Here is a 25,146-nt window from a genome sequence, read left to right as displayed (position 1 = left end):
TCATGAAATTTACAATGTTGGTAAAGGGATACCTGCAACCTGTTCCTTCTAAACAATTCAGTATCAATAGCTTTAAAGACGATAACCGGTCGCGATATCTTAGTGGTAGAGCGTTCGCTTCGAAACCGGGAAGTCGTGAGGTCATGTCCCGCTCATGTCATGGCTGCGTCAAACCCAAGACGTTAAAATAATTAGTGATTGGTCCTTTGCCAAACACTCGGCATTTAGAAAGGAGAATCAAGAATCTTTCGCATATGACTTTAAAAACGGAGGTCCCGTGTCGCGGCAGGCGCTGGCTCCCTCACTGCTACAACCCTGAGTGCTAAGCATAGGTCTAAATTCTTAAAACCCTATACCCCCTGGTCAGGTTGGTGTGTAAGGGTTTGACTATCTACCTGAATAAATGTTGTTAAAACTGAAAAAAAAAATCAAAAATGTGTGGTACATCACGTACAGTTGAAGTCTCAATATGAGCGAAAAATTCTGGACGGGACTTCAAAACAATATTTTTAAATGTTTTACACATAAACACTATATACCAAGTTTGACACCGTTGACTCAGAACCCCTCTACCACGCATAAGGGGACATGGCCAGTATTAGAGGAACATCTAATTTGTCTATAAGTAGGACGACAGTCATCTACCTAATAATGACAACATTGTCGTGCAAGGCGAGAGTATAAATTATGTACAAAAAACAAGAGTCATATGACTGTTTCTTGAGAACAAGTACCATTTATTTTCAAACGTACATTTTCCTTACGATACATGACCATACAGTTCCATGAGTTCAATTGCTGACTGAAGTCTACAGTAAGCTAATAAGGGATACAACATAAATGCTATGTATTTAAATACATTGCGTCTTAATACGCGCTCCATGTTCCACAAACCATAGAGAAAACAATTAAACCATTCAGCCATGTTGTTACAAGCCAAAATCAAGACAAATTGTTGTAACAGGTGAATAGTGGATATTTCATTACCAACCAGGTCCATTCTTCTGCCAAACAAAATGATGATGATCTGATACAGAATGGATATCAGGTTGATAACATGAAGTGCTGTTAGCAGACCATCCTCTTCTGACCTATCAAAAGTTTCTATTGTAATATACGCCACCAACGCCACAGTACTAACAAGAAGCGCAACTTCGTCGACATTTAACTTAACATATTTTACGCATAATTTCAGTTTCTTGAATATTAAATAATTAATTGCTAATATACAAATCAACACTGTTGTTTTTTCAGCCAAAAGTGTGTATATCCAAATACGGGATTGTGTTTTGCTTCCAGGATTGACAAACTTAAATGGGAAATAGACCAGAGGGGGAATATTCATTAATGCCACTACTATAACAATCTCTGCCAATCGCCTGGGGGTTCTCCAGGAACATTGGATGAAAGGTGAAGTCAATGTACTGAAGAGTGTTTCTGTGTCTGGTTTCATGCTGAAGGCATGGGTTATTGCCAACGCAGTAAATTGCAGCGCAATAGGGGTTTTAAATGCCTTATGAACAGTTACCATTTTGTTAAGTACATTGTGACTGTATCCGATGCAGTTGACAATAGCTGTGCTGTTTCCATCAAGGATAAGATCTTTGTTTCCGTTGACACTAAGAGTCATCAAAATCAAAAACTCCATAAAGTTCGTCATTACAATTACAGAGACGACATATTTAATTCTGGGCTTGTTGGTGAATGTGTAGCGACCCACATATAAGAAGAAGATCAATTGTAAAATCACAAATGGTATGTTTATAAAACATTCTATGGCTAAGATAGTCGTCAATTTCCTTGGAAATAAATTTCTGCACTTGAGATAGAACGTCTCATGAATTAAATTGAAGACGATTTTGGCAAATCCAAACACCCACAGAAATCCCAGTTTGGTTTTGATGATTAAGGAAGAAGACTTCTTACTGACCCATTCGGTTTTGTTCTTGTGGATGGATACGATAACAAACATTATAGCTGCTGCTGCAAGGACTTTTAGAGTTACGTTAATTCCATTGACGACATTAACAGCATGGACATCAGATTCTTCTCTCTGTCCATACACAATGATAGGCACCACCAGTATCCCCAGCACGAGGGACATCAGTAGGTATGACCCCCTCTCGCCGTCGTCCATACCACGGCCAACAAAATCCAGATGGCAACGAGGATGTTTTATTAAGCCTAATATTTAACAAAGACTCAATTGCTATTCAGTTCAAGTTATAGCTTAAGCATATATCATGTCACGGCGACAACCAAACCAAATAATGCATGATCTGTTGACAATCAGTATTCTTTAATAGAGAATGTTAATACGTCAATGAGGAAGGTATCAGCTAATATCAGGAAGAGGAAACTTGTATGGCTTTTCAACTCAAGATCATTCTTCAATTGTATCATAATGATGATTCTGATTGCACAATGTATAATTGGATAGACCATTAATCTTTAAAACAGCTATAGAGGGCTTAAGGAGGGTGGGACCGGTCGACAGGGGATGTTTACTCCTCCTAGTCACATGATCTCACCTTTGGTATATTTATGGGTCCGTGTTTACCCTACTCTTGGTTTTGTATTTTTATAGGAGTTGTGAGATAGATCACTGTCAGTTATTTTCACTTCTTCATACACACCATATACAGGTTGTAATGGAATATCGCAACATAAATATGGAAAGTTGAGGACAGATTGATTGATTGTATATTGCTTAACGTCCCGCTCGAGAATATTTCACTCATATGGAGACGTCACCATTGCCGGTTAAGGGCTGCAAAATTTAGGCCTATGCTCGGCGCTTAAGGCCTTTGAGCAGGGAGGGATCTTTATCGTGCCACAAAGGCTGTGACACGGGGTCTCGGATTTTGCGGTCTTAACCGAAGGACCGCCCCATTTAGTCGCCTCTTGACGACAGAGAAACTGAAGATATCCCGTTTGTCATGAAGTTCAGTCGTTACTTTGCCGTTAACATCTATGTTCAATAAAATATCTAAGTATGAAACAGATGTGGAAAATTATTGTGTATTTTATTTAGAACACACTGGAATATATCAAATCGACATATGAATGAACATGATCATTGTTAATAGGTAAAACGTCGTCGATATATGTAAATGAAAAGTTAAAGGCCACAGCAAGAGATTTTTTTGTTCTCGCATAGAACTTTTGAATACATTCTGTCTGATAAGAATAAAAAAGATCAGCTTATAAAGGAACACAATTCGTGTCCATAGGAATCCCAAGAGACTGTTGGAAATCCTGATCACCAAAGACTACGAAGATATTGTCAATAAGGAACTCCGACATCTTTTTAATAAGATTTAAGAGAAATCAATCATGGGGGAGAAAGCCTAGGTGAGAGCCAGAAGAATCCTCATCCAAGAATCTCTTCCAGGTCTTCCATGATCCTAGCCGTGGCCGAGTGGTTAGAGCATCGCTCTCAAAATCACACGGCCTCTCACCTCTGTCGGCGCGGGTTCAAATCCCGCTCGCCCCGGTAAGTGAGAAAGTTTCCCAGTTCACTTTCGAAAGGTCGGTGGTCTCTTTCCAGGTACATTGTATCAGGGTTCTCTCTTCCACCAATAAAAACTGGGCGCCACCAGATAACTGAAATATTGTTGAGTGTGGCGGAAAGCATCAATCGATCTCCATTATCCTAACCAAGTTGGATTGGCATTCATACCTACGCAGAACTCTTGGTTGTACATGATTTGTCCGTTTAACAAGTGAGGACCTTGTTATATAAAGTGTTTGTATGGGTATTGAAGATATGCATGTGGGAGATATTTGATCTTCAATCTTTTAGAAAATGTCTCCATGTTAAAGTTAGTCAGTTTTAAGGAAATATTATAAAGCGAGTGCATGGTTTGTCCTTTCATAGTTTTAAAGCTAGCGCCTTTGTAAACAACTTGAAGATGAGCGGATTGCAAGGATTTTGATTCTCAACAAATGGATGGCTTATTGAGGGAAGGTTAAAGGAGGTATGAAAACCCAACAAATTCATAATTAAAGGAAAGTGTGAAAGTATAACATTCATATGATATTGAGCTGATGTAATAAATTTTGCATAAACTCTTACAAAAGAAACATCGTATTGTTATATTGAAAAATTCAACTTCTGCGAGATTCACAGATTTATAACTTAACCCACACCCTGAATAAATATGATAATTGAAAAGACCAGGAAATTTATATTGCTGACCTTCATTCATATGTTACAAACGAAGTACATGTATGTCACAGCTTGATGACGGCTGATATGTCTACCGTGACACAGCTTGATGACGACTGTTATGTAACAGCTTGATGACGGCTGATATGACACAGCTTGATGACGGCTGATATGTCTACCGTGACACAGCTTGATGACGGCTAATATGTTTACCGTGACACAGCTTGATGACAGCTGATATGTCTACCGTGACACAGCTTGATGACGGCTGATATGTCTACCGTGACACAGCTTGATGACGGCTGATATGTCTACCGTGACACAGCTTGATGACGGCTGATATATTACAGCTTGATGATGACTGATATATTACAGCTTGATGATGACTGATATGTCTACCGTGACACAGCTTGATGACGGCTGATATATTACAGCTTGATGATGACTGATATGTCTACCGTGACACAGCTTGATTACGGTTGATATATTACAGCTAGATGATGACTGATATGTCTACCGTGACACAGTTTGATGACGGCTGATATGACACAGCTTGATGACGACTGTTATGTAACAGCTTGATGACGGCTGATATGACACAGCTTGATGACGGCTGATATGTCTACCGTGACACAGCTTGATGACGGCTATTATGTTTACCGTGACACAGCTTGATGACGGCTGATATGTCTACCGTGACACAGCTTGATGACGGCTGATATGTCTACCGTGACACAGCTTGATGACAGCTGATATGTCTACCGTGACACAGCTTGATGACGGCTGATATATTACAGCTTGATGATGACTGATATATTACAGCTTGATGATGACTGATATGTCTACCGTGACACAGCTTGATGACGGCTGATATATTACAGCTTGATGATGACTGATATGTCTACTTTGACACAGCTTGATGACGGCTGATATGTCTACCGTGACACAGCTTGATGACGACTGATATGTATACCTTATACAGCTTGATGACGGCTGATATATTACAGCTTGATGACGATTGATATGTCTACTGTGACACAGCTTGATGACGACTGATATATCTACCGTGACACAGCTTGATGACGACTGATATGTCTACTGTGACACAGATTGATGACGGCTGATATGTCTACTGTGACACAGATTGATGACGGCTGATATGTCTACCGTGACACATCTTGATGACGGCTGATATGTCTACCGTGACACAGCTTGATGACGGATGATATGTCTACCGTGACACAGCTTGATGACGGCTGATATGTCTACCGTGACACAGCTTGGTGACGGCTGATATATTACAGCTTGATGATGACTGATATATTACAGCTTGATGACTACTGATATGTCTACTGTGACACAGCTTGATGACGGCTGATATGTCTACCGTGACACAGCTTGATGACGGCTGATATATTACAGCTTGATGATGACTGATATATTACAGCTTGATGATGGCTGATATGTCTACCGTGACACAGCTTGATGACGGCTGATATATTACAGCTTGATGACGACTGATATGTCTACTGTGACACAGCTTGATGACGGCTGATATGTCTACTGTGACACAGCTTGATGACGGCTGATATGTCTACCGTGACACAGCTTGATGACTACTGATATGTCTACCATGACACAACTTGATGACGGCTGATATGTCACAGATTGGTGACGACTGATATATTACAGCTTGATGACGACTGATATGTCTACCGTGACATAGCTTGATGACGGCTGATATGACACAGCTTGATGACGACTGATATGTCTACCGTGACACAGCTTGGTGACGGCTGATATATTACAGCTTGATGACGGCTGACATATCTACCGTGACACAGCTTGATGACGGCTGATATGTCTACCGTGACACAGCTTGATGACGACTGATATATTACAGCTTGATGACGGCTGACATATCTACCGTGACACAGCTTGATGACGACTGATATGTCTACCGTGACACAGCTTGATGACGGCTGATATGTCTACCGTGACACAACTTGATGACGGCTGATATGTCACAGCTTGATGACGACTGATATGTCTACCGTGACACAGCTTGATGACGGCTGATATATTACAGTTTGATGACGGCTGATATATTACAGCTTGATGACGACTGATATGTCTACCGTGACACAGTTTGATGACGGCTGATATATTACAGCTTGATGACGGCTGATATATTACAGCTTGATGACGACTGATATGTCTACCGTGACACAGTTTGATGACGGCTGATATATTACAGCTTGATGACGACTGATATGTCTACTGTGACACAGCTTGATGACGGCTGATATGTCACAGATTGATGATGGCGGATTCTACCTTAAGTAAAGTTCTACAACTCCTGGCACTTTCGCCATGCTTGATAATAAAAAACACGCTATAAGCCTATTACCTTCACACAGGCGTATATGTACCGTTTACGATACTAAATCCAACTCTGAGGAATGTTAAATCGCATAACTGACCAAGTTGCACAAAAATTAGTTTACTTTAACTGACAGTTAACGCTATATACATGTCAGAGTTAATAACAAATTAACTGTTAGTACGTTTCTATTGATTTTCAAGGGCAACATTAATTGGTCATTCAAGACTGTGTACAAGTTCATTGTATTTGGTTTCTATCAAACGCTCAGAAATTTCACGGTGTATATGTTAAAAGATGTGGGTTCCAGGGGGATTTTATCTGTAATAGGCCACGGTACACTGCACATGTAACATGCAAGAGGATTTTTGAAAAATCCAAATTCAATGAATGTTACCTTCATTTTTGTTTCTAAAACTACAATGTAGTAGTTATGCAACACATTAAACGAACGGCGAATTATCAAAGCTGAACCCCATGTCGTATTTGATCGGTCGCAATGTACCTTAATGCATTCTCAAGAGGTAATAAGTTGAAAACTGTACAGATTTTTCCTATCAGATGTGACTGGTTATTACCCTGAAGTGGTCGGTGGTATAGAATCTAATCAATTTGAATTCCCAGGTCAACAAATAAACTTACCGTACTGATCTGCACTTAACATTTAACTATGAATTTGTCAATAATGAAAGAAAAATGTTTTACCTGCAAATATTTACAAAGTTAAAAATGCTATTAGTCTTGCAAATTTATTTAATAGTGATGACAGATTCATTTTTGGCCAAATTTTGTAGAATTGTAATGTCAATATTCAAAAAATGATAATCCTTCCACTAGCAGCCTGACAATTGTACTGTACGTATGTTACTTTTTACTCATCCATTGCCTGTCTGTTACTGTTTTTTATGTTTGTGCTTTTATGCCTCATGTGAGGCCAAAAAGTGAAATAAAAGTTTCAAAGTTTAAAATTGAAACGGATATTTTTTTCCGAGAACTCTGACTGGGTTATGTTCTAGACTCTGCCCAGAGGTTGTTCTAACTCCCTTCCTTTCTCCAGGTCATACATATCGTACTGTATTTTCTCAACCTCCAGAACTGGAAATGGGGCGGTATAAATCTTTTATATGATAAACGGAAAATATTTGTAGTGTGGAATGATATTAATAAATATCAAAAAGTATGGAACTCGGTCCAGTCTAACTGGCATTAGGGTCAGTTTTACGAAGACGATAAGTATGTTTAATGGGTCTTTCACTCGTTCCAGTTTTAATGGAAGTAGATACACAGCTCAGGGAGTGGAACAGTGACCTGCAAATAAACGCATAACTTTATCAGTACCTGTCCCTTAGTGTAGGATGTTTTCCTCCCAATATGCTCTACATCTAGAGTCAAATTCTACCTAGAACCTAACTTCCCAATCTGTCTGTCCCAGAGTAGACCCCTGTGTTTGACAAAACCTACGTTATATTTGAATCTATGTTGAACATGTGCTTAATTTATACCAAAGGAAGTGAATTTTTATATCCGGTATGAAATATGCAAAAACAAATTATGGTCTGATTTTGTACTAAGTATCCACAGAACAGTGTATGTATGTAACATGTATATATACATGTATATAACTTTTTCGTTTGGCATGAGGAAGGGACGGGTTATCCCTAGGATTTATCGAATACTTTGTGTTGGTGGTCATATCAGTGCTTTATAGATAGAGATAGATAATAGAGAGAGAGAGAGAGAGAGAGAGAGAGAGAGAGAGAGAGAGATAGATAGACAGGCAGACAGACAGAGGGGAGATTGAAGTCTTTAACTGTAAACTAGATCAGAATTTTTCCTCCCAAAAACGGACTCTGAAATGGAATTTACGTGGAAAAATTTCTATTCAAGAGCTTTTTGAGAGGAACATTTTACTTTAAATTCAGTTTTTTCGGAAAGAAACTTTAAAGAGGGTCTCTCACTATATACGACCAGTGTAATACATGTACAAATTACTGCAACACGAGTATTGTTATACTCCCCGAACGAAGTTCAGGGGGTATATAGGAATCACTCTGTCTGTCCGTCTGTCTGTGCAGATCGTGTCCGGGCCATAACTTCTTTATTCTTTGACATAGGCATACCATATTTGGCTCACAGGTGGATCACCATAAGACGATGTGTCAAGTACCTTCATGACCTCTATATGACCTTGACCTCAAGGTCAAATTTAAAGGGTTTTTTTAACAATGGATTCGTGTCCGGTCCATAACTGCTTTGTTCTTTGACATAGGCTTACCATATTTGGCACACAGATGGATCACCACGAGACGATGTGTCAAGTACCTTCATGACCTCCATATGACCTTGATCCCAGGTTTTTTTTTTACAATGGATTCGTGTCCGCGCCATAACTTCTTTGTTCTTTTACATAGGCATACCATATTTAACACATGAGTGTATCACCATAAGACGATGTGTCGGTTACCTTCATGACCTCCATATGACTTTGACCTCAAGGTCAAAATGAAAGTTTTTTACAATGGATTCGTGTCAGTATCATAGCTTCTTTGTTCTTTGACATAGGCATACCATATTTGACACATGTGTGTATCACCATGAGACGATGTGTCGGGTACCTTCATGACCTCCATATGACCTTGACCTCAATGTCAAAATTAAAGGTTTTTACAATGGATTCGTGTCAGCATCATGGCTTCTTTGTTCTTTGACATAGGCATACCATATTTGACCCATGAGTGTATCACCATGAGGCGATGTGTCGGGTACTTTCATGACCTCTATATGTCCTTGAACTTTGACCTCAAGGTCAAAATTGTTTATAAGGTTTTGACATAGTCATACCATAAGACATGGGTGTATCACCATGAGACTATGTGTCATGTACGTTTATGACCTTGACCTTTGATCTCAAGGTCAAAATTATAGGTTTATACCATGGATTTGTGTTCGGACTATATCTTCCATTTCCTTCTACAAAGGCATACCATATTTTTACACTCAGGAAAGAGGTAATTTATACTTATTAACAACACCCTTTGGGAGATTGGGGTAAGCGGGGTGTATTCTTAGTGAGCATTGTTCACAGTACCTCTTGTTATCTTTGTCTCAATACAATCATTAATCCTTTACATGGTGTTATCTGATAGATCTAAACAGGTATGTCTAAGAGAGAATAAAACTTCATATTTCCCTCAAACCTCAAATAATATTATTTTTCTATAATCATATCCATCTCTTCGGAAATTTCTCGTGTATTTTCCATAAACTGTACGTGAAGGTAAACAGATTTTTGTGACGTCACAATACGTTCGCGTCATTTCCATAAAATGAACTTTGTTTACACACACCGTGAATACAAGGTTCTCTGAAGTGTGACGGACCGGCAGACAATCAACGGATAAAGCAATATCAGTTTCGATGTATCGCTATGCTACAGACGACTGTGAAATATGTTACCTATTTCTCCCAAGGGTACTTCGTATCTGTGATCACCGTGACAATACAATCCTGGAGTACAGGGACAGGCAAGTACCATGTGACTTGGTCTGGATGTCGTGTTGCCGAACTTAACCATACATCCTGTGCAGATTGTGGGTGCGGATCAAAAGTCTGGTAATCAATATTATTGCAAACATGCAAGGTCATTTAAAGATACAAACAAGACAATTACTGAAATGAAATTCGAATATAATACATTATATCATACAGAATTTTCCTTTAGTTGATTTTGATTAATCCAACAGGACATAGACCAAAGTTGATATTGTGTTTTTTGGAGTCATTAAATGAACTAAAACGAAAGTCAGTAATCATAATACATTATAGAAAAGAAATTATATGTACCATCCCCAATACGTCCCATAGGAACACAGTGTCCATTGTTGTGCCTAATTTGTCGTTTTCCGATTGGCTGGACGTCAGAAACGCAACATTCGTTGTCGTAGCAATCATTTGCTGTATCACACATTCTTTGTTGATAAATGATTTCCTTGATCATGAAAGTCTATGAAAATTAGGTACAGGTGTGTTAAATATCGTAACGTAATTGGAGTTTAGCATTATGAATCAATTATTAGTGCAATTTCAAAATGAATATTGTTACAGACAGAAGATCCAGACATTTTACAACACCTGTCTCAGGCGCATCTTCAACATCCGATGGCCTGAAAAGATCACAAATGAAGAACTATGGAAGAGAGCAGGTCAGGAACCCATAGATATACAAATCAGACGTAGGAAGTGGGGCTGGATTGGACACACCCTAAGGAAGCCACCTTCCAGCACCACACGCCAGGCCCTGACCTGGAACCCACAGGGTAAGAGAAAGAGGGGACGTCCAAGAAACACCTGGAGGCGTGACTCAGAAGTAGAACTAAAAGCGCAGGACATGACCTGGCATGACGCCACAAAAGCAGCCCAGAATCGTGTTCGTTGGAGGACTGTCGTAGATGGCCTATGTTCCTCACGGAACGACAGGCCTAAGTAAGTAAGTAAGTATTATGAATCAATTATTAGTGCAATTTCAAAATGAATATTGTTACGAAAATAGAAAATAATACATTTTTAAAATTTTCGTTTTTGTACAACGTGTGTCCTCTGTTTTCTGTGTATTTTCCAAGTTTATCAGTTTATAAATTCTGACCTCAATGTATATCTAATATGTAAGTCAACGACATCATAGACTTATCATTTCCCCCATCAGCATTACCCACCCTTTAAAAAAACACCTATGGGTCACTTACATAGCAGAGTCCAATGCATATTGCCAGAGTTAGTACGTGTAGTGTGTGCATCATGATTCAATATCCTTCACTTTCATTTGACCTGCTTTATTATAACATTTCATACGTTGGTTGTAAATGCTGATAACGTATGGCCTATCTTGAGGTGTCGTCGTGTAAATACGGACCATATTTACTGTTGGTACTTACGATGAACTAATATCATTTTTATTGTTGAAGATTACTCAAACCAATAACTATTAAAAGATCAGTTACACTACCAGAAAAGTATGCATACTACTATCTGGTGTTTATTTACTTTTATTCATATATTTTATTCTATTTCACCTGCATATAGTGTTTATATCTCTCAACTGATTCGATACGCAAGAGCTTGTTCTGGTTATGGTCAGTTTTTTAATCGAAGCAAGCTACTGACAAACAAGTTGATGATGCAGAGGTTCTAACAGTCTCATTTAAAGTCAGAATTTTGCAAATTCTATGGTCGTCATAACGATCTAGTTTGCCAATACAACCTGTCATTGGGTCAAATGCTGTCTGACAGTGTTATTTGTGATTTCTCCATATGAATGAAAAAGTCTCGAGAGGGGCGTTAAACGGGATACAATACAATATAATCTAATAATTTAAGATTGGAAAGGAGGCGTAAGTTTGCTGCCCGATTTGTGTTTAAGTTACAGTGTCTTAGCAAAGATATTGTCGATTTTTCAAAATGGCGATCGTAAACAGCTTCAAAATATCAAGGAATAAAACATATCGAACACTGACTTACTTTTGAAAGATTTTGTGAGTTGACCTTTGGATCTTAATACAGCCGTCAGGGAATTAATAGTTATAGGGGTTTTTTGTAGCATACTCAAGGGGGATCCGGGTTAGAATAGGTCCTTGGTACCACTTGCATGTCGTAAGAGTCGACTAAATGGGTCCCGTGTCATAGCACACATATTTTTTGGCAAGATAAAGATCCGTCCCTTCTTAAAGGCCATAAGCACCGAGAACACTCCTAAATTTTGCAACCCTTACACCGGCAATGAAGACGTCTACAAATGAGTGAATGATTCTCAAGAGCGACCTTAAACCATAATCAACTAACCTACATACGCTAGGGCCGTGTTTTGCCATATGTCAAACATTGCGATAGGAAGTGAACATTTATATTCAATTATATTGATGTCCTATGTGGGTGTCTGGAGACCATGTGAGAGAAGGGAGAGTGATTGTTCTGTTAGTATTCACGTGTCATCCTGGCCCTGTGCACAGAAGCATTGCCGTCTTAAAAATATGTACGGTTTCTGGCCACAAATGTTCGTCAAGTATGTCAGTATACTTTTGAGGAGTTATGTTACAATCAACAACACACAAAGTTCCCATGATATCATAAGTGATGCGTCCCCACAGCATAACATGAACATGCCTGTTCATGATTATTATATATATAGAAAGCTAGTGCTTGCTTTTAAGGTTCTTAAAAATATGACATCAGAATATATTAACGTTTTTAGTTTTGTCAGCCAAGTTAGTTCTACACATGTAGAACAACAAGAAGTAGCGATAGTGGCATTTTATATTTACCAAAAGTTCGAACTGAATATTATAAACGGTCTTTTAAGGTATCCTCTACAATTTTATGGAATCAGTTGCCTGAGTCTGTCAGAAGCTGTGGTTCTATTACATCTTTTAAATCAGCATTTTTGCAGCATTATTACTCAAATAAGTGATATATAGATATGCACATGTTTATTTTTCCCAGTGATATAGTGTTTATAATTTATGTATATATTTTATATCATGTTATCTATTTTTCTATTCTCATTTATCTGTCTGTGAATATGCTTTATACAGGACCACAATGTAAACTATCCATTTGATACTAATTGTGATATCCTGTCTAAATAAAAAATATTATAATCCAACGTTTACGAGGAGGACACACGTATTGAAGGTAGATACGCCTCATTTGCTTTTCTCCAGACATAAACCCCGTGTTTATCTCCAATACCAACTGGACTTTTGTCAGAAGATATTATACCTAGTACCCGAGGCCTTCCGAGTGCAAGCACGAAGGCCTGGAATCCCCCGTCCAATGGCTGCGCTCCATGTGAAAATCAATATGGCGGCTAGTAAGGTAAAACAACATTGACACACTTAAATTTTGATCAATTTGGCATTTTCTTGCTGGTTCATATGCAAATCAATTACATGAATACAATTTATGCATCATTTTCTACGCTGTAGAAGCATTATACGGCCTTGAACCATCTATTAATAGCGAACTCGAGTATTAAACGAGCCTCGTCTATCTCACAATATCACCAGCTGATCACCATATCATCTCCCTGCTTAAGTTGAAACATAAACAGTGCATACAAGCGTTATATGTACATCAATATTTTGTGTAGGTATATTTTTGTCACTGGGGCATGAAATTACTTTCTCTTTAGATTATGTCCAAATGCTTGAAAATTAGTCCTACGTTGATTTAGATAAACAAAGTTGCACCATGCATGTACTCCTGATCTATCTTCCAGTTACAGTAAATACAGTGCAACATTGCACTCGGACTTGACACATACACCTATATTGCAAGTAGACATATCTGTATGAAACAATTAAAGGTCTGATATCATAAAAACAACATCCATATATGCAGGGATAGCCCCGCCCCCTTTTTCAGATTTTTTACATGTTAAACATTTTGGAAAGGGGACCTGACTCCCACACTTTTGCCACCCCCCTTCAAAAACGGTGCTGCAGGCCTGCATAGATGGAATGCCTTGGTGTAAGTGGTCAGCACACTTCATGCTTTTACTCAATATTATGGCATTTGAAGAGGATCAGGTTCAAATCCTGGAGGCATTTCACATTGCAATTTTATGTAACCTACTTATCTTAAGCATCCCTCCTTTATGGCTAATTAGTTATGTTTCATTTTTCTGGTTTTTGTGTTTTCATATTAGACACATGAGGAAATTCACAGTTTTTCTCGTCCATATGAGGAGGAAAAGATGCCGTCATTTTTTGTGGAACATTCTTATATGAGGAACAGCAGGAAGAGGTGTAGGGGGACACCCACAGGGAAGACCCCCATTCAAGTTTCCAAAAAAAAGCCCCATTGGTGGGATGTTTTGAAATAAATTTAACTTTTAAATATTGCATATATATATATGTTGATATGTTATTAGCATCAACATTTGTAAGTCCATGTACTTGTAAAAGAAAAGTAGAAAATATGACAAAATCAAGATTCTTATCAGGACCACCTGAATCTCTAGTCAGGTGTTCTTTTCACTGAGCATCTTGCTACTGACTAGTTTCATCTAGTAAAATTAACTATGGTATAATAATTCAAATTATTCACTATGCTATACAGTGATTGTATTGTTGTTCATGAGGTTTTCTTTCAAATAGTCTTCCAGATGGAGTGATGAGGAGAAAAACTACTTAGCTAGTTTTGTGCAGAAAAATATTCCTGAGTACCCTATTTCCAATGAATATTGGAAAAACTGTGCTCGTGATATGAATGCAGACTTGGGCACAAACCGAACTGGTGAGGTTTAAAAATTATAAAATAATGGTGTTAGAAATATGATTTAATAAAGATCAATAGGATTTAAGGATTTCAAATAGCATGGATTAAAAAGAACATAAATCAAATCCTACTCATCTGTACTACCTCAGTTTAATTGAAATTATATATCTTTGATACACAGGCAGTTGTATCGCTTGGGTTCGAATTTACCATTAAAGAGTAATTTAATAGTAAATTCGAACCCAAGCGATATAATTGCCTGTGCTTTGATAATGAATAGTAATTCTGGAAATTCTTTACAGGCAGTTCCAAAAATTGATTCTTTACTGTTGCCCTCTAAAAGCTTTTTCTTTTCACATTTCATCTTGAGTACAATCTATTATGACAGGTGCATCCTGTAAAAGTTTTTACCGGAGATTTCTTGCCTCTGACACCTTACATACCCGTTTGTCTGAAGCCGAGAATGAAATTTTGGCTAAACCACTTAGCAAGAAACTGACCAATACTGTCAGACTGACCTATCATTTCCAGTAATGAGGTATATTTTAAGGTCTTGTCTGTTGTGAAACAGTATAAAAGGCAGTAGGGTTGTTTTTACTTGTGGTTAGACAATAGACATAGTACATTTAATTGCCCTTTGCTTGGCTGTATGATAAAAATACATGTACAAGGAATATTGTAATAAGCATTGAAACAGCCCAATTGAGAATTTGCATTGTTTACGTGAAATTGCTGTCAGATATTTAAACATGAATGAGATGTCCCAATTATTTTTTGTAACCTGACTTTTATAGAACTACCAGTACCTTAACTCAGCCAACTGAACCTGTTGGAGACTGTGATCCCTGGTTAGAAGAAAGGATTACACCGCAAAAATATTTAAATTCTGCATTTAATCAGACAAAACATTCAAAAACAGAAATCGACTCAGACAATCAAGGGAAAGAAATTCTAAAACTCATTACCCTACTTTTTTGTAGTGATAATGCTTTAGACATTTGTAGGGCAATCCTTTAGATAAAAGTCTTCAAAAAGTGCTTATGGAGGCTCTGCTTAGAGGAAATTCATGAAAACACTAAATATATGTGCATTAAAGGACACAGTTATTTAAGTCAAATTGATTTCGAAGCTATGAGAACTTTTCAGTGGGAAAAGATTGTTGAAGAAATGTATGTTCAGCAGAGGCAACTTCTTCAGGTCTTGTTGACAGTTTGTACAAGCTCCAACAAATCTGAGGACGACCAACACTATTTGCATGCAGGCAAAGAAGTAGGACTTATCTATGACATTCTTATGAAGAGGAGGTGCAACAAACTCTCGAGAGTGCAACGGGTGGTATCCATCTCCCTAGCAGATGAACGAGTACACCAAAAGGTGAAAGCAATTCATGTGAATACTTGTTATTGTTTACAGTTCTCATGTTTTACTAATTACTGTTGACAGTTCCTGTGTTTTACAAATTTTTGAAATATTGCTCAAAGTCCTCAAGTTCTGCAATTATTGTTTAAATTTCTCATATCTTGCTATTTCTGTTCTTTTCCCAACAGGTATTTTTAAGTACAATTTGTTGAATTGATTTCTTTACATTTTAAAGACTTTTCAGACAAATCCTGCTGTTGTTCATCCTGTTGTTTTAAAGATCCATTCAATCATTTACTGCGCATTCTTTTTACTAAATGATGAGTATGCCTTTATATGATGAAATTGGATCTTGTTTACAAATTACATGTGCTGCATGAAGTTTTCATTCTGTTGAGTTTTAAAGCAATAGTTGGTATAGTAAGTAGACCAAGGTAAGTTAAGTTTTGATTTCAGCATTCCTTTTTTATGGCAATTTGAATGCATGTATGAACATAAAAAGTATTTTCAAAAATAAACAAATGTGTATTTTATGATGCCACATCAAAAATTAATATTTATGCATACAAATAAAAATAAATTATGATTATAAATTTGTGAGTCTCTTATTTCTTTTTATTTTTAAGGTGTATGACAGATTGCAGCCTCTAGGTGGTACTACTTCTCACTGCGTCATGCTCAGAGCACAGAAACAGATTGGAGGACATTTCAACTTGCAACTTATTAATGCTGTCCAGGAAGGCAAAAAATTTCGTTTGATTGGAGACAATGTGAACTTCATGATTGATGTTAGTCATCAAAGAGAAACAATGAAGTCACATATGGAACACTGGTTTGGATCCATGGCTATTATTCAGCATGGCGACTTCAGCCAACTTTCTACTGCAAAACCACAAGTCCCATTGCTGGAGCTTGAACCAACCACTTTTTTGCCCCAGGAAATGGATTGGGAGAACATCAAAAACTGCTACATTGTTATAATTCTTGAAATTCTCTGTAAATTTTGCAAGTATTTCCAGAATTTTAAGTCTGTACTAGAGAACATGAAACAAAAACTCAGGCCAGATGACTACGACATCTCTGAAGCCCACACAAGTGTTCCATTACCAGTTCTGCCAAAGAATGAACAAAAGTACTCTGATGTGATAGAAATCTTGGATTTTTATGAGAATATTGTGGAAAATGCGTGTGGAGTAAACAGTGGTTCGATACATATAGGAGGAGATCAGCTTACCCGAGAGAGATTCTCTGGTGCCAAGAGACTTCGTGTAGCATCCATCACTCCAAAGGATAGATTTGAACATCTTTCTCCCATAACGTTTGAATTTTTCTATCTTCAAATGTCAGTATTGACTCTTTTTTACAAGCTTCTCTACAGGAAAAGTGGAACTGCTCTAGGAACACTAAATGCTGGAAAAAATCACATTGGGAAGAACCAAAGCAAATGGAGATGATGTCAAGAATCATTACAACGACTGCAGAGAACTTGCAGATTCCTTCATTTCTGGTTATGTGGTCAATGCTGTCATGCATTTCTTTGAAATGGAAACAATCAATTCACAACCTAATCGAGCATTTGCAGCAGTAGATATTTTTTCTGCAACAGAAGAAGAAAAAGAGAAAGTTGTTGTTAGTTCATTTGGAGAATTCATAGATGATGTCATACTGAAAGAAGCTAAAGCTAACCTTACAGAGCTAAAGAACTTGTACCAACAAGTTACATGTGTGCTTCCAGATGGAGGAAAATTGATCTTGAATGTTCCCGTTTCTGTTAATAAGCGTGTTCCAGAGAATAGAAATGACTGTGTATTAGGCTATGGAAAAACTGTCTTAGAAATTGGCCTTTTATATCAATGTTTAAATCTAAATATCAAGATTCCCAATCGAGAAATCATCATATCACTCATGAAATACATCATGTGTGTGTTAAAAGAGAACAACAACCAATCTAAGTATGCCTTGGAAGATTCCTTTTCCTGCAAACTTCGCTGCTGGACCTGAATACTGCCAAAGAAACTTTTTACGGACTCTTTGTTAACCAGAAAGGCAAAGTAGACACAGACATTCCAGCTGATCTACACATGGAACACTTTGTGAAAGAGATAAAAGAGCATCTTAAGTCTCTTCATGCAAACAAGACAGAGTCATCGGTGCAGTCTCGATCATCTGCCATTGCAGGAATGCGACAAATATCAGTAAATTATGATGACACAACACAAGTACTTTACAGAGCTAAAAGGCACAGCACACCTTCCTCAGATGAGGATGAGCTTAATATCATTCATAGGCTATTGCGTGTCAGGCCTTTTGAAAATGATGATGGACGTAGTCTTGAATGCTACACAAAACCACTTACAAGTCCCCTTGCAAATATCAACTTGGTACACTTGCAAGAATGGATCAGGAGTCATCAGTATGAGATTATCAGTGACTTTGGCATTTAATCTGGTGAGCGATTCACAATTAAATATATACAGCCAACTCAACTTTCTAACTTTATATATAGCCAAGGCCTAAGAAAAAAATATATCTGTTTACTGTTACCGTATATACTCGCCTATAAGTCGGTCCGCCTATAAGTCGGTTGTATTTTTTAAGGTTATTTTGTAGGAATTTGCCATTGACCCGCTTATAAGTCGGTACAAATTGTCAGATTCGGTTGACAATTTCAAGTCAATGCTCTAGTGTTTTTACCTATGTTTCAACAAATATTTCGAGAAATTAATAATTATGATCTGCTCAATATCCAAGCCATATCTATTTGGGGTTTAAACGCAACCCTTGTTCTGTAATGGGCAATGATCCCTTGTTACCTAAGCAATTATGGTCTCCTAATTACCAATACCTGACACCGTGTTTACTTAGTGACACGCGCCTCGTGCAAACTGTTATTGTGGGAGTCCGGTATAATTCATTGTATCAACAATAAAGTTTTTAAGAGTCGAGAATGATGATCTAAATTATCTGTTAACAATATTCAATCTGTTATGAAATATATTTCAGTCGGTATACATATGAATATTTCAATATTAAATCGGGTTCGTAATTCAATTTTACCGATATCGATATGTAAATAATTTTTAACTAGATAAAAATATGTAAATACTTGTACTTTATACATGATTTTAAAATACACAAACAATACAATATGTCTAGATATTTATGAACAATAATCATTTGTGTGGTAGTCCATGATAATCGTCAAAGTTGTTAAAACACTATATTTCGCCGCCCAGAGAAATACCAATCTTCTTAGGACGCGCCTATAAGTCGGACATAGAGTTTTGGACCAAAAATCCGACTTATAGGCGAGTATATACGGTACATGCTGTTAAAAAAATAGGGTCGGTAGATAGGTTTTTTTTTCTTTTCAATTTTTGAATATTTTTTTAATTTCAAAAATTTCTGCTATCTACTAAAAACTGGTTCATCTATGTGCAGCATGTGTTTTTAGTTTCACTGTTTCTGTATGAAGAATTTACAATGCTCTTTTTCAAATAATGACCATAAATTGGCAAAAACAAATGTACATGTTTATGTTTGTTCAATGAATTTTACCAATAATAACTGTTGTGTTCACAGAAAAAAATAGCGTTGGTCGGGTAACAGTAAACAAAGATATTTTCTTTTTGTTAGGCACAATTCAGCATAAGAGCTTTTCTGATCACTTGTTGTCCGTTGTCTGTGGTGACACAAAAATTAAGACAACTGATTTTTCCATTAAGTACTTTATCTATGCACTGGGAAGCACAAAACATTTGAAATGCATTACAATGACACACTTAATTTGAAAATGGTACATAAATTTTTTGCGTGTTCATGATTCAAACCAAAATCCTGAATTAAATTGTATGTTCCATATATCTTGAATAATTGTGGATGGCTGCTTCTATTTGGTAAGGAGATATCTCCAAGTTATGAAATGAAATGTAATCTGACAATGATTGTCGGATGGAAGACTTCACCTCTTGCCGAAGAGGTAGAACTGAATTCCATTCCATTAAGCTTGGATCACAAATGTTACAGCACAAAGATTGTTTGTTTTCACTATCATTGGTGTCCTCTGTGAATCCAAAGTAATCATTCAGGATATTTCTCCTACAAGTTGCTTCATTACGGCAGAAAGACTTCATTATCTTGTTCATTTCAGGCCTGCCTACATCACTATTGTTGAAAAACAAAATGGCTGTTGCCTGTTTTCCTGTTCTACCTGTTCTTCCCACTTGCTGAATATATGCTGTTGGAATGAAATTTGTTCTATTAATTACCTTGATTAAACTATATATAATTGTTTTCACAAGATATTGTTTAAATTTGGAATAATCATTTGGCTCAGTTTTCCTTAACATTTTAAATTTTTTGCAAGAAAAATTAAGTTAGAAGTGGTCTATGTGAAGGAACATATCGTTAAAAAGTAGATTGACATGTTCTGTTAATTTCCTTGACACTGGCAGATTAGAGTTTTTAACAGTACATATTTATATTAATAAAGATTTTTATTTGTGCATATTTTTGATTGCTTATTCAAATCTGTTTCGGTTTTGGTTGTTTTTCCCCATTGTTTTCTTTTGGATGCAGTTTATTATAAGCCATATTTTATGCTACATGTAAGTAGTAGGACGTCATGAGTAATGGATCCTTTTTATTGATCTTGACCTTGCATCTACAATAAGATTTGACTTTTTTTTTTTCAAAATCACTAGACCAAATATGATGATGTTCTGTCCAAATTGAATGTGATTTGCAACCATTGTATAATTAAAATGAAAAAGTTACCGGTACCTTCAATATTTTTAGGTGGGCCTGCATGCACAATTCTTTCTACAAGACCAAAATCTGCTCCCATCCCGAGGGCAGAAGAAGCCAATATGATCCTTAGGGGGCTGTCTTCTGAGGAAATCTGATGAAATATCAATTCTCGTAGCTAAAAGAAATAAATTAATTCATTTACTTGGGCACATCAACATTCTTTTCTTGATGATTTAAAAAAGTAAAGAACATCTTAAATTTTTTCGGTCATTTGGTCAAGGTCAACAGTTATTTATGATAACTATACAAGTCATGACACTTCTACCTTTAAATGTTCTTTTTACATTATCTTCAAAAATAAATAATTAATCGTGATGTACATTTAGTGGGGCCCTGGTTGAATTTGTCAGTCTTCTAGTTTTAATTACATTAAAGTCAAACATTGCTTAGCTTTACATTATTTTTCTTTACTGTAACCAACTTTTATTTGCGAGTGAGAAAAATTCGCGAGATTTGAGAGGGCCTTCTAATCATAAGTATTTCTTGTCATGAACAAGCTTTGAACCTCATTTGTTCTTATATTATGTTATGATGATGGCCAAATCATGGAAAATAGTCATCGCGCACGAAGCCATCGTGGACACAGCAAACTAAAGTCGTCACAAATAAAAGTTGGGTTACAGTATATGAAAGAGTAAAAATTGTATATCCTCATTCAACTGTTTAGACGAAGAATTTTTTGTGTGACAAGCAATTCGTACTTCTTCACTCCCATATTCCACAGATGCATGGTACATGACAACTCTGGCATTTTCTGGTGTCTTCTCCCCATCGTATAAAAAGTTCCCCAAGACTCGAGAAGCATGCTCATAGGCAAATTCAATATGGTTCAATGATGAATTGAAATACACTATAGTGAGTGGAGTTGCATTTAATTTAACTTTTAATTCATTGAACAAGACATCCAGAATGTGTCTGTACGACAGTGTCACAGCTGTAGAACTAGCAGGTCTTCTTAAAACACTAATTGAAATATTAGGCTTTACTGGAATTCCACTATGAATCCTACAATCCTTCAGAGATAAACATCTTTTAATATCAGCTTGACCTTTGACGGAAAGTGTTGCCGAAAGACAAAGAATAGTTGCCTGAGGAAGCACAGCTCGAAGTTCAACTAGCTTACTATATTCAGGACGAAACTCGTCCCCCCCATTCCAAAATACAATGGGCCTCATCAATGACTATCACAACTCTGTTCTCTTCAAAACATTTGCACTGAAAAAATTTGTTCACTGATGGTTTACCTAGTATGTTCTCAGGGTGGCTGTAGATAAAGATATAAGAAAAATGCCCATCTTTAATTGCTTTGCACATATTCAACTCTTTGAGTTGTACAGCCATACCATCTAATTTGCTAATTTGCTGATTAATAATCACATTGAGTGGTTCAACAACTATAACTTTAATGTCCTGCAGTAAAAATGGAATTAGCTCATAAATCAAACTTTTTCCATAACCCGTTGGTAATGCTGCAATAACATCATGTCCATTTACAACATCCAAAAGAGCACTATATTGTTTAGGCTTAAGCTTGTCAATTTTGCGACCAATTCTTTCGTTATACTTTGCCAGTGCTTTGTCAATGTCATCTTGAGTAAGCTGTAAATAAATAAGAATGTATAAGAACACCAACCAGAGTAAAACTTACCAAGTTGTAATAACTGGTCCTATTTTAATGTAAGTTGTCTTCAGAGTTTGAAGCTGGTCCTTTTCATTATACATGATAACCTAATAAATAGCATGCAGTGACTGTAAACTAACTAATTACACAAAAGCATTACATGTTGTTGTAATGTTATGATTATGAATTGTAAAAATACATAAAATTGCAAAGTGAAATGCCTCCAGGATTTGAACCTGATCCTCTTCAAATGCCATAATATTGAGTAAAAGCATGAAGTGTGCTGACCACTTACACCAAGGCATTCCATCTATGCAGGCCTGCAGCACCGTTTTTGAAGGGGGGTGACAAAAGTGTGGGAGTCAGGTCCCCTTTCCAAAATTTTTAACATGTAAAAAAAATCTGAAAAAGGGGCGGGGCTATCCCTGCATATATGGATGTTGTTTTTATGTTATCAGACCTTTAATTGTTTCATACAGATATGTCTACTTGCAATATAGGTGTATATGTCAAGTCCGAGTGCAATGTTGCACTGTATTTACTGTAACTGGAAGATAGATCAGCAGTACATGCATGGTGCAACTTTGTTTATCTAAATCAACGTAGGACTAATTTTCAAGCATTTGGACATAATCTAAAGAGAAAGTAATTGCATGCCCCAGTGACAAAAATATACCTACACAAAATATTGATGTACATATAACGCTTGTATGCACTGTTTATGTTTCAACTTAAGCAGGGAGATGATATGGTGATCAGCTGGTGATATTGTGAGATAGACGAGGCTCGTTTAATACTCGAGTTCGGCTATTAATAGATGGTTCAAGGCCGTATAATGCTTCTACAGCGTAGAAAATGATGCATAAATTGTATTCATGTAATTGATTTGCATATGAACCAGCAAGAAAATGCCAAATTGATCAAAATTTAAGTGTGTCTATGTTGTTTTACCTTACTAGCCGCCATATTGATTTCACATGGAGCGCAGCCATTGGACGGGGGATTCCAGGCCTTCGTGCTTGCACTCGGAAGGCCTCGGGTACTAGGCTACCGTTACACAGCTTTCTGACGGCTGATATATTACAGCATGATGACGACTGATATGTCTACCGTGACACAGCTTGATGACGGCTGATATGTCTACTGTGACACAGCTTGATGACGACTGATATGTCTACCGTGACACAGCTTGATGACGGCTGATATATTACAGCTTGATGACGACTGATATGTCTACCGTGACACAGCTTGATGACGGCTGATATATTACAGCTTGATGATGACTGATATGTCTACCGTGACACAACTTGGTGACGACTGATATGTCTACTGTGACACAGCTTGATGACGGCTGATATGTTTACCGTGACACAGCTTGATGACGACTGATATCTCTACCGTGACACAGCTTGATGACGGCTGATATATTACAGCTTGATGATGACTGATATGTCTACCGTGACACAGCTTGATGACGACTGATATGTCTACTGTGACACAGCTTGATGACGGCTGATATGTCTACCGTGACACAGCTTGATGACGGATGATATGTCTACCGTGACAAAGCTTGATGACGGCTGATATATTACAGCTTGATGACGACTGATATGTCTACTGTGACACAGCTTGATGACGACTGATATGTCTACCGTGACACAGCTTGATGACGGCTGATATATTACAGCTTGATGACGACTGATATGTCTACCATGACACAGCTTGATGACAGCTGATATGTCACACCTTGATGACGACTGATATATTACAGTTTGATGACGGCTGATATATTACAGCTTGATGACGGCTGATATGTCACAGCTTAATGACGACTGATATGTCACAGCTTGATGATGGCGGATTCTACCTTAAGTAAAGTTCTATAACACCTGGCACTTTCGCCATGCTTGCTAATAAAAAAAAACACGCTATAGGCCTTTTACCTTCACACAGGCGTATATGTACCGTTTACGATACTAAATCCAACTCTGAGGAATGTTAAATCGCATAACTGACCAAGTTGCACAAAAGTTAGTTTACTTTAACTGACAGTTAACGCTATATATATGTCAGAGTTAATAACAATTTAACTGTTAGTACGTTTCTATTGATTTTCAAGGGCAACATTAATTGGCCATTCAAGACTGTGTACAAGTTCATTGTATTTGGTTTCTATCAAACGCTCAGAAATTTCACGGTGTATATGTTAAAAGATGTGGGTTCCAGAGGGATTTTATCTGTAATAGGCCACGGTACACTGTGCATGTAACATGCAAGAGGATTTTTGAAAAATCCAAATTCAATGAATGTTACCTTCATTTTTGTTTCTAAAAATACAATGTAGTAGTTATGCAACACATTAAACGAACGGCGAATTATCAAAGATGAACCCCATGGCGTATTTGATCGGTCGCAATGTACCTTAATGCACTCTCAAGAGGTATTAATAAGTTGAAAACTGTACAGATTGTTCCTATCAGATGTGACCGGTTATTATCTTGACGTGGTCGGTGGTATAGAATCTAATCAATT

The 25,146-nt window shown here is 37.2% G+C and overlaps 2 protein-coding genes and 2 pseudogenes across 4 annotated transcripts; 1 reads left to right on the top strand and 3 right to left on the bottom strand.

Annotated features, from left to right (window-relative positions):
• Positions 1–710: 710 nt before the first annotated feature.
• LOC125680353 (uncharacterized) lies at positions 711–2,247 on the bottom strand. The gene has a single exon (XM_048919854.2). The coding sequence runs from the start codon at positions 2,135–2,137 to the stop codon at positions 761–763; it is 1,377 nt and encodes a 458-aa protein (XP_048775811.1). The 5' UTR covers positions 2,138–2,247; the 3' UTR covers positions 711–760.
• Positions 2,248–7,770: 5,523 nt separating this feature from the next.
• On the bottom strand, positions 7,771–12,383 carry LOC130053800 (uncharacterized). Of its 3 annotated transcripts, none has more exons than XM_056161386.1 (5): positions 12,069–12,383; positions 10,686–10,717; positions 10,398–10,542; positions 10,011–10,133; positions 7,771–7,862 (listed from the first exon to the last, which is right to left on the bottom strand). In XM_056161386.1, exons 1-5 carry the CDS (start codon positions 12,148–12,150, stop codon positions 7,843–7,845), a joined length of 402 nt encoding a protein of 133 aa, XP_056017361.1. In that variant the 5' UTR covers positions 12,151–12,383; the 3' UTR covers positions 7,771–7,842. The 3 variants fall into 3 exon arrangements, with proteins under 3 accessions (XP_056017361.1, XP_056017357.1, XP_056017364.1); XM_056161382.1 differs by having other exon boundaries at positions 10,398–10,557; positions 12,069–12,382; XM_056161389.1 differs by lacking the exons at positions 10,686–10,717; positions 12,069–12,383 and adding an exon at positions 11,297–11,564 and having other exon boundaries at positions 10,398–10,557.
• Positions 12,384–15,358: 2,975 nt separating this feature from the next.
• On the top strand, positions 15,359–18,628 carry LOC125654649 (uncharacterized; annotated as a pseudogene).
• Positions 18,629–19,952: 1,324 nt separating this feature from the next.
• On the bottom strand, positions 19,953–22,334 carry LOC130053796 (uncharacterized; annotated as a pseudogene).
• Between the last annotated feature and the right edge of the window lie 2,812 nt (positions 22,335–25,146).

The sequence above is a fragment of the Ostrea edulis genome, chromosome 1 (genome assembly GCF_947568905.1).
Source record: "Ostrea edulis chromosome 1, xbOstEdul1.1, whole genome shotgun sequence".
Taxonomy (NCBI): Eukaryota; Metazoa; Mollusca; class Bivalvia; order Ostreida; family Ostreidae; genus Ostrea; species Ostrea edulis.
Note: the sequence above shows the minus strand (reverse complement) of the source record. Positions and strands in the feature narration are given on the sequence as shown.